This window comes from Megascapheus bottae, chromosome 6 (genome assembly GCF_031878675.1).
Source record: "Megascapheus bottae isolate mThoBot1 chromosome 6, mThoBot2.hap1, whole genome shotgun sequence".
Taxonomy (NCBI): Eukaryota; Metazoa; Chordata; class Mammalia; order Rodentia; family Geomyidae; genus Megascapheus; species Megascapheus bottae.
In genome coordinates this window covers 57,267,944-57,278,678 of record NC_143514.1, presented here as the reverse complement: position 1 = coordinate 57,278,678, position 10,735 = coordinate 57,267,944, and the positions used below count along the sequence as shown (strand labels likewise).

The window sequence follows — 10,735 nt, the reverse complement described above, 5'->3', positions numbered from 1 at the left end:
AATGAATGGTGATTGTCAGGGAAGGGAAAATGACAAAAAGGAGTTATTACTCAATGAGTATAGAGTTTGTTTCCCAAGATGAAAAAGTTTTAGAGATCCATGGTACAATGATGTTAATAATATTGTACTTTTATAACTAAAATAATCATTTTCAGTCCTATTAACATTCACTACAACTATTCACTAAGTAGTTTCACATTTAAGAAGTTATCCTGAGAGATATTCAATTCCATTGTTGGTGAAAACAGCTTCTCCCCCCAAAAAAATTAAAAAAAAATCTCCAACTATGGGGATGGGAATGAGCTGACTGAAACCAATGAGAAGTTCTCATCCTGCCGGGAGGGCTGCAACCAAAGACAACCGACTTCAAATCTTAAAGGCAGATCCTTGGTGCGTGAATGAGCTCTCCGAGCTCTAAGGTGTGCCACCCCCTTTGGGCCACCAGACCATGACTAGCTGGTCCAGGACGACAATGTTGGCAGTGATCTCCATGAATGAGAATCAGGAGACCAGTTTCCTGGGTGCCTCCCCTAAGGAGGGGGAGAGAGTAGGAGTTGAGCAGCTGTGGCTCTGACAGGGGACATGACCAGGGGCCCAGGTTGGCTAACTTCCACAGAGGAGTCTGGTTTGTTCTCAGATACCAAAAGCTGGTCAAGAGTGTCTATGTGCTGTGTGAGGGTGGGTGCCCCAGCACTGCATGGTGACAGCTGGAGCCCAGAAGAGGCTCTTGGAGCCATCACCCAGATCTGGGCACACATCTGCATCACACCTGGCCAGCTGGATATTCATCAGAAGTTCCACAGGGAGATTTCTGCAAGGGCATCGGAGACTGACACTAGTCAAAAGACCAAACAATACACGCCGGTGGCTCATGCCTGTAATCCTAGCTATTCAGGAGGCTGAGATCTGAGGATCAAAGTTCAAAGCCAGTCGAGGCAGGAAAGTCCATGAAACTCTCATCTCCAGTTAGCCACCAAAAGACCAGGAGTGGTGCTGTGGCTCAAAGCGGTATAAAGAGCTTAGGAATAGTGCCCAGGCCCTGAGTTCAAACCCCACAACCAACAAAATAAGTAAGAGTTCCCAACAACACAGTCTGTGGTGGGTTTTTTTTTTATTTATATATATAATTAAAAGAAAAAAGTTATCCTGCTGAGTGCTGGTGGCTTAGGCCAGAAATTCCAGTTACCCAGAGGCTGAGATCTGAGGATCATAGTTCAAAGTCATCCAGGGAAGAAGGCTGAAAAGTCTGTCAGACTATTATCTCCAATTAGCCATCAAAAAAAAAAAAAACAAGTCTGAACGTGGACTTGTGGCTCAAGTGGTAGAACACTAGCCTTGAGCGAAAGAGCTCAGGGTCAGAGCACAGGCCCTGAGTTCAAGTCCCAGGACATGCACAGGAATAAAAATAAAGATTATGTCTTCCCTTTTTATCCTTAATATTCTTAATTTTCATAATAATGTATCCTGTAAGTTTTTCTCAATTATTTTGCTGGGTACTCAGTGGCCCTGTTCAAATGGGAAATATTGACTTTAATTCTAAGCAATGTTCTCAGTTCAATTTCCTCCCTCCCTCCCTTCCTTCCTCTCTCCTGTCTCCTCTCTCTCCCCTCTCCCCTCTCCCCTCTCTCTCACCTCTCTCCTCTCTCTCACCTCTCTCCTCTCTCTCACCTCTCTCACCTCTCTCCTCTCTCTCACCTCTCTCCTCTCTCCTCTCTCTCTCTCTCTCTCTCTCTCTCTCTCTCTCTCTCTCTCTCTCTCTCTCTCTCTCTCTCTCTTTCTCTCTCTCTCTCTCTCCATTGTGCTAGCCTTAAACTCACCATCCTCCTGCCTTTTCCTCTTGAAAGCTGGGATAACAGGTGTCAATACTCATGCCTGGATCCTATTTTTCTTTTTTTTTTTTTCTTTGCCAGTCCTGAGTTTGAGCTCAGGGCCTGAGCACTGTTCTTGGGTTTTCTCAAAGCTAGAGCTCTACCACTTGAGCCACAGCACCACTTCTGGCTTTTTCCTATGTATGTGGTACCAAAGAATCGAACCCGGGTCTTTGTGCATGCTAGGCAAGCACTCTGCCACTAGGTCAAACTCCTAGCCCCAGTGGCTCCTATTTTTAAATCTTCACTCTTAAGTTCTATTTCTTAGTTTGTTTAGTCTACCAGATAAAAGACTTTTCTGATCTGTGTTCTCCAGCTCCTCTATTGATTTTTTCAATCTTACTATTTAAAAAACATGGTACTTTTTTTTTTTTAAAGGAGTGCTGAGAACACAGCTCAGGAAAATGCCCTTCCCTAGTCCTGCTACTTTAAAACTTTCCGAAAGCTTGTTTCCTGACTTTTCTTTTTAATAGCCTTTGCTTTTGCATCATAGTCTCAGGATCTTCTCTTATTTCCCTGTTGATGAGGATGTTAATTGTAATTTGTTTCTGGGTTTTATTTTTCCTGTCCTCTAGATTGTCTTCTTGTTTATTTTGGACTCTGGCTTTCAAGTTGGAGTCTTTCTTCAAATCATAATGATGGTTATCATTCACTGAGTGTTGCTTTGTTCTAAATATTTGACATATTTGAGATCATTTAGTCTTTACAACCACCTAGTGAGGTAAAACCTGTCCTGGGCCCACCCATCCCAAACCTTTAGGTTCTCAGCTGGCAATCAGCTTTCTTCATGCCAGTGTTCCCAGCCCTGCAGACAGCTGGGTCAGAGTCCTAATTTTCCTCCATTGGTTATCCATCTGCTTCCCTTCATACAAAAATGTTTTGAATTTCTATCCCACAGTTGTTTCCTGGCCTATTCTTTGTGTCTTTACAGGCGTTTCCTTTTTCTTCCAACAATTTCATTTTGATGGAGTTTCACAAGATAGAGATGAGCATTTTTTTTTTTTTGCCAGTCTTTGGGATTGGACTCAGGGCCTGGGCATTGTCGATGGCTTTCCTCAGGCAAGGCTAGCACCACTTCTGGCTTTTTCTGTCTATGTGGTACCAAGGAATCAAACCCAGGGCTTCGTGCATGCTGGGTAAGCACTCTACCACTAGGCCAAACTCCCAGGCCCCCAGATGAGCATTTGTGTTCACTGACCCACATTTATTTAACTGGAAGTTTAAAGCTCAATCTCCCTCTTTAATTCAGAGAATAGACTGATGGAGTGGTGCATGCCTATAATCTTAGCACCAAAGAGGTGGAGGCAGGAAGATGAAGAGTGGGAGGCCCAACTCTTACCTACATTGCAAGTTCAAAGCCAGCATGGATTACATAGCAAGACACTGTCTCAAAAAGCCAAAAAATATGTGGGTACCAATAGCTCACACCTGTAATCCTAGTTACTCTGGAGGCTGAGATCTGAGGGTTGCAGTTCAAAGCCTCTCCTGGCAGGAAAGTCCTTGAGACTCTTCTCCAGCTAACTACTAAAAGCCAGAAGTACCGTGTGGCCTTGAGCACAAAAGCTCAGGGACAATGTTCAGGCCCTGAGTTCAAGCTCAAGGACTGGCAAAAGTAAATAAAGCAGACTATTAGTTAATATTTGTATTTTTACCTATGGTAATAAATAAAGGACCATAAGCTCCCAAGTGTAAATTTTAATTATGTCAGAATCAAGATGATTGAGATTGAAGCTACTATAAATACACATAAATAATAATATAATTTACATTATTATTAGCACAGCCTAAATTCCATGGGGAAAGGGATATGAAAATTTAAATATGAAGGGATATGAAAGTATGTTATAGAAGTTATCACTAGATTCTAGGATTATGAGTGATATCTATATTTATGCCTGCATCTTTTTCTTTCTTTTATTTTTTTGTCAGTTGTAGGACTTGAACTCTGGGACTGAGCGTTGTCCCTGAGCCCAAGGTTACCACCCTACCCCTTGAGTCACAGTGCCACTTTTGGTTTTCTGGTGATTAGTTGGAGATAAGAAGGTCACAGACTTTCTTTAGTGCCTGGGCTGGCTTTGAACCATGATCCTCAGATCTCAGCCTCCTGGAGTAGCTAGGATTACAGGTATGAGCCCCTGCTCCTGGCTCTGCATCTCTTTTTCTTAATTCACAGAGAAGAAATTTATCCCCTGTATCATCAGAAAATAAAAATAAATCCAAAACAAAACAAACAAAACAATAAAACCTTTGGTATGGAAGGAGCTTTTAGAGAAAGCTTGGATAGTAGGTACCAATATATAGTTAACAGCAATAATATCTAGTGATCAGCACAGTAGGGTAAATTCAGTTTATAACAGTTTATTACATATGTCATGATAGCTAGAACAGGGGAGTTTAAGGTTTCTCATCACAAATTATATGTATTTATTTCAATGCTGAGTCTTATACACTGGCTGAATTCCCTCCTAATTTGTGTGTGAGACAAGTCCTTCAATGCAAGAGTTGAGTTAGGAAGTGATTCCCAGGAAGGAGACGTAGCAAAAGAGGGAAAAAGCCAATGCAACATGCATTATTGAGCTACTTGGTCCCACTGGGGAGCTCTGGGAGGAATCACATAGAATACAGAACAGAACATTTCCATCACTATTGGCTTATGCTCCTGGCTTATGCTTTGGTGAACTCCTGGGCTCCCCACAGGCTAAACAGGCTACTCCTAACAGGTAAGCAAGGAAATGCTACAGTCTATGAGATGACAAATGATACACAGGCAGATTGCCTACAGTCTCAGCTATACCTAGACTGGGTGAGCTGAGAGGGGCATGCTGTGTACCACCATGGCAATCTCCTAATTGATGAAAAAGAAAGAGAGAAACAGAGAGAAGAGAGAAAAGAAGGAAGGAAGGAAGGAAGTCAGTCACAGGGAATTCTATACAAATGGCATTTCTTTCTGAAAGTCCAGGATACATATGAACATACAATGTATTATTGTCAAGGTTACAGTTATGGATGTTATGAACACACAATTATGGGTATAAGTAAAGCAAGAGTTTATCAAATGTTGAGGAACAGAAAGCGTGTTTGCTTGGAGAAAGTGCTTATCAAGTGTAAGTGGAGATAAAAGTTATGGGCTAAAGAACGGAGCTAACTGGTGAATGTTTTTGACCAACTAAAACAGATCTAGTTTACTCTCATTTGAAAGTGAAGGGGTGAAAGCTTTTCAGAAAGGTTGTGATAGGATCAAATTGTATGAAAGGGAGAAACTGCTGGCTGTTAACTGTGGAGGAAAAGGGAGCAATGTACAAAAGTCCTTTCTACCCAGTAGCTCTAGGAGCTTCCCTTGCTTTTAGGGAGCCTCCTTTCTGCTCTGTTCCTTTATCAAGGGCAGACAGACTGGGCGTTGCTTGTTTGTAGGGGTAGCCAGAAGACAGTTGGGTAGAGGGAGCCCCTGGCTTGGGCTTTGGTCTTTAGAACAGAATATGAACGTTTTCCAGGCCTACTTCTCAGGCTCTTCCTGATACTCTTGCCTGATGGCTGAACTTCCACATGGGATGTGGGAATTCTCAGCTTAGAGACTCTAGCTCTGGTGCTAAGGAACAAGGGTCTCTGAATCCAGCATTGGTGAGTTTGCTTCCTCTTCTCCTTCTTCTCTCCATTCACTTTCTCAGGATCCTCAGATCCAGTAGAGAATTCTCACAAGAACACCCGAAAGAACAAAATGGCCAATGGGTAACTGTCACTTAACAATCAAAAAAAGGGACAAATAACAAGAGAGCTCGATGGGTTTTGTCTGAAGACTCATTCAATTATTATGGTTATGATTACTAACATGATAGCTGGCATGTATATAACCTTTACTGTTTATTGGATACTGGCCTCATTCTTGTTGGTAGGTGCTGTACTGTCGAGCCATACCACCAGCCTAACAGTTGTAGTTTCTTAAAAGGTTACACACAATGGGGGAGGATGATAGGAGGTGTGACATGGAATCAAGATGCATTATACTCATAAGTTGATGTTGTTTTTGTTTTTGTCAGTCCTGAGGCTTGAACTCTGGGCCTGGGTACTGTCTCTGAGCTCTTCAGCTCAAGGCTAGTGCTCTATATACTCATAAGTTGATAGGTTGAATTGTAATTCTTTTGACAACTACTAAAAGATTATTTTATTTTATTTTTTTCTGTCTTGGGTCTTGAATTCAGGGCCTGAGCACTGTCTTCGGACTTTCTCAAGGCTAGAGATCTACTGCTCAGTATGTGGTACTGAGGAATCAAATCTGAGTCTTTGTGCATGCTAGGCAAACATTCTATCACTAGGCCAAACCCACATCCCAGAGAAGATATTGTTTTAAAAAGTGTAGAAAAGGTTACAATATATGCGTAGAAGAGAGCTTTGAGGAAACATTATCCCTAAGTGAAGGAATTTAGGATTTAGATTTGCTTGTCTTTGGGTGGGGAATGGAAAAGATAATTCTCAGATTGTTATTAAATAAGTAAAACAGAAAAAGTCCCAAATTATGATACATGATGAACTTTAAGAAGTGAAATTGTATGCATGAGGGGGAATTTTCTTCACACGGTGTGAGAGTCACTGTAAAATTTTGCTCTATTTTGTAATTTGCGTGATACATAGCTAGCCAGTTGTTCATTCATTCATTCATTCACTCACTCAATTTCTCCGTGTTTTGCATTTGGTTCCAGGGAAAGGGTCCTGGCATTTCCCTTGCATAGTATCTTGATATGCATGTGATTGCTGTTCCTAAGCCTGAGAGAGAACAAGGCCTATGTTCAGAATTATTGTTAGGACTGAAGATAATATAAGTTGAGCACCTAAGATGCAATAAATGGGAACTATTATACTACAGAACAACATTACAATTTGAAATATAGATATGAGTTAGTGCTAATCCAATCATACACAAATATAATGCTAGTTACTAGAATGTTGGCATCATATGTTACCTGAGAATGTGATGGAGGAAGAGATCATGTTAGACCATTAGATTAGAAAACAAGCCCTGAGATCATATGGTGGCCAATGCACAGGGAAATACGAAACAGGAGGGTCCTGCTGCCCTTCAACTTCACTGATCACAGAGCCTGGGGGGACCTCTAGCTCTGCTGCTTCTGCTCCATCTCCTTCCTTTCCTATCATGCTTCTCCGCCCCTTTTTAATAGATGATTGGTCTTCTGATGACCAAAGTGAGGCAAGTTTGAAGCAGAAAATTTTGTAACTATAGAGGAAAATACACAAGGAGACCCATATGGAGTAGCCATTGGTTAATAACTACATTCATTTTTTTTGTCAGTCCTGGGCTTGGGCTCAGGGTCTGAACACTGTCCCTGGGCTTTCTCAAGGCTAGAGCTCTACCACTTGAGCTACGGCACCAGTTCTGGTTTTTTTCTAAGTATGTGGTACTGAGGAATGGAATCTGGGTCTTCGTGATGCTAGGCAAGCAAGCACTCTACCACTAGGCCAAACTCCCAGCTAATAGCTACATTTTTGCCTCTTCATTCTTTTTAGTTCTTTCACTTTCTCAGGATCTCCAGGTCCAGAATTATAATAATTCTTACAAGAGTACATTAAAGGGAGCCAGGATTGTGGTAGAGTGCTTGACTAGTATGCACGAAGCCCTGGGTTCTAGTCTTCAGCACCACAGACACAGAAAAAGCCAGAAGTGACTCTGTGGCTCAAATGTCAGAGTGCAAACCTTGAGCAAAAAGTGTCCAAGGATAGTGCCTAGGCTCTGAGTTCAAGTCCCAGCACTGGCAAAAAAAAAATAGCCCATTAAGAAAGCCCAAGGATGGCGGGGAGTTTGGCCTAGTGGTTAAAGTGCTTGCTTAGCATGCATGAAGACCTGGGTTCGATTCCTTGGTACCACATACATAGATAAAAACCGGAAGTGGTGCTGAGGCTCAAGTGGTAGAGCTCTAGCCTTGAGAAAGTCCAAGGACAGTGCTCAGCCCCTGAGCTCAAGCCCAGGACTGGCAAAAAAAAAAAAAAAGAAAGCCCAAGGATAGTACTCAGGCCCTGAGCTCAAGGCCCAGGACTGGCAACAACAACAACAACAACAACAACAAAAAGGGACAAAATTAGCCCATAGGAAGCCGGGCATGGTGGCTCACTCCTGTATTCCTAGTTACTCTGGAGGTAGAGCTCTGAGGATCGCGGTTCAAAGCCAGCCCAGGCACTAAAAAGTCCATGAGCTGCTTATCTCCAATTAACTACTAGGAAACTGGAAGCGGTGCTGTGGTTCAAGGGATAGGGCAGTAGCCTTGAGCTGACTAGCTCAGGGACAATGCTACAGCCCAGAATTCAAGGCCCACAACCAACTAAAAAAATAGCCAATAGGTCATTTAACAGACACAAAAAGGGACAAGCGATGAGAGAGCTGGCTGTGTTTTGTCTGAAGACCCTCATTTAATCACTATCTTCATGCTACAAAGAGGGATCACGCAGCTTTAGTTGGTTATATGCCAATTTGAAGGGCTGCAGAAAGGTGATCAAGCTACATCATGGGTAAAGGTGGCTTGAAATGCGCACTTCCCAAGCCCAACCTGGATACTCAGTGCAAAAGGAGGCCAGTGCGCCAATCACTTGACTCACTGATTACTTGATTCATTCTGGATATAAATTATCCTTCCAGACTCCACCTCTGCCTTCTAAGTCACACTTGTTCACTGGCTCATCCCCACTGGCATTCTCCTTGGTGCATTTGTAGACTGTTCCAGGATGCCAGGCTCTGTGTGTCCCCCCCCCCCCCCAGTCCTGCAGGGAGGCATGGCTAGTGTAAACATTTTAAAGGTAAAGCAATAGAGTCTCCAGACCACAAGGGGATATGGTGGATCTGGCCTCGTAAGCCAGGTCTGTGTGGCCCGAGGTCAGCCAAGCCACCTGGATCTCAGCTCCACCTGAGGTTCTACCCTCCCTGGGGTCAGGCTCATCAGTTCTCTTCTGGTCTCTGGCCTAGTGAGGATGAGGATGGCAAGTTCCTCTGGCTCCTGGCTCCTCGGCTGCCTCGTCGCCCTCTTCCTCCAGGCGTCCGCACAAGGGTCAGGTAGGTGTTTCAGAATGTCCTTCCCTGCCTAGGATGTCTGATGATGACTGCCAAGAACATGGAAGCTTGGCCAGAGAACTTCTTTCTTTACCGGGGTTCTGTTCTTTCCCTAGTCTTTTCCAGGGCCCGTCTCAGGCGCTACCCTCCTCCTCACCCCCCCAGATATCCTCTGTCTCATCACTCTCCAAGCAATTCCTCTCACATCCCTGCCAACCCCTTCTCAAGGTCTTTCCCCACAGCCTTCCTCCCACCTCAAGCTGTCCTTTTTGTTGGCCTCCTGCAGGCGATGCCGGCAGGTTCCACCTGGCGCCGCTAGGGGGCACGGCCGAGCTGCCCTGCCCGCTCTCGCTGTGGCCGGGGATGAAGCCGGAGGAGGTGCGGTGGCAGCGGCCCGGGCCCCCGCCGCGGCGCCCGCAGGCGGTGCACGTGTTCCGGGATGGGGAGAGCAGGGAGGAAGATCGGATGCCGCAATACGCGGGCAGGACGGAGCTAGTGGAAAAGGCCCAGGAGGGGAGCGTTGCCCTGAAGATCCACAACGTGAGCCTGGAGGACCGAGGACCCTACCAGTGTCAGATCCGGATCGGAAACCTGAGTCGAGAGGGCTCCGTGACGCTGCAGGTGGCAGGTTCGGCTGGGCTGGCGATTCCCGCAGGCGGGACCCGGGGGTCTTCCTTTCTTTTTATTTTCGCTTGTATTGGGAGTTAAACTCTATCGGTTGGCTTAGCCCCCTCGCTCGAGGCTGGCCCTCTACCGTGGAGCCTCCCCCCGCGTCTAGATTATTTCGTGGTGCATTGGAGAGGAGAGTCTCTCGAGCTTTCCCCGCCCCAGCCGGCTTTGACCCACTGTTCTCCTGAGTAGCTAGGATTCCAGGTGTGAGCCGCTGGTGGCTGGCTTTGGATGAGCCACTTTGTTCCTGCGTGTTTCAAAGGTTCTTTCCTGAGGATTATCGTTTTTATTTGCCTGCATGGCTTAGCCTTACCCAAGCAAAGCCCACTGATCCCAGCGAAGCTGGGACCGGCTGCTTCTGGTGAGGAAGAAACCCGACTTTGGGAAATTCTGTACAATCCATGTCCTGGAAAAAATACGACGAACGGCTTGTGAGGCTTGGCTGAGACTTCCCCTCTGGGAGGCATCTTTCTTTGCTCCGTTATCCAGGAACCCATAACCATGGCTGTAGAACTTCCAGTACTGACAGAGGTTTACTTCATAGTCCTATCTTGGGAGTTGCGGACTATTTGAAGGGCAGGAAGGTAGAAAGAATACTTCTCAAGCTAGCGTCAGTGATTTAAAAAAAAATAGCATTCTGGCTGGGCATCAGTGTCTTGTACCTGTAATCCTAGCTCCTCAGGAGGCTGAGATCTGAGGATCACAGCATGAAGCCAGCCTGGGCAGGGAGGTCCATGAGACTCATCTCCAATTAAGCACCAAAAAAAAAAGCTGGAAGTGGAGGTGTGACTCAAACAGTAGGGCACTAGCCTTGAGCCAGAAAGTTAAGGGACAACATTCCCTCTGATTGTGAGACCCCACATGCACACGTGCACATATACCCCCCCCACACACAAATATACACACACATATACAATTTATCTACCCAAAATACCAATCCAACCAAACCCAATCTGCATTTCCTTGATTGATACCAGCGCCTTATGGTCACATGATGATCTGCCTTTTGATCATCATTTAGTGATATACCCCTCAAAAAGGAGAATGAATTTCTTCAAAACAAATAGACGTTAGAGTTTCCCCTCAAATATGCAAGTAAGTGGTGTTTTTAAAAAGATTTTATTAACATTGATTTTTACATCATATTTCA

At 44.7% G+C, this 10,735-nt stretch overlaps 1 protein-coding gene across 1 annotated transcript in view; it reads left to right on the top strand.

Annotated features, from left to right (window-relative positions):
- The first annotated feature begins 8,837 nt into the window (after positions 1 to 8,837).
- The window catches only part of Ermap (erythroblast membrane associated protein (Scianna blood group)), a 16,440-nt gene continuing 14,542 nt past the window's right edge, over positions 8,838 to 10,735 (top strand). Inside the window, exons 1-2 of the mRNA XM_090335058.1 lie at positions 8,838 to 8,919; positions 9,203 to 9,544. Of these exons, the coding sequence (XP_090191184.1) occupies positions 8,838 to 8,919; positions 9,203 to 9,544 (424 nt within the window). The remainder of the gene's footprint in view (positions 8,920 to 9,202; positions 9,545 to 10,735) is intronic.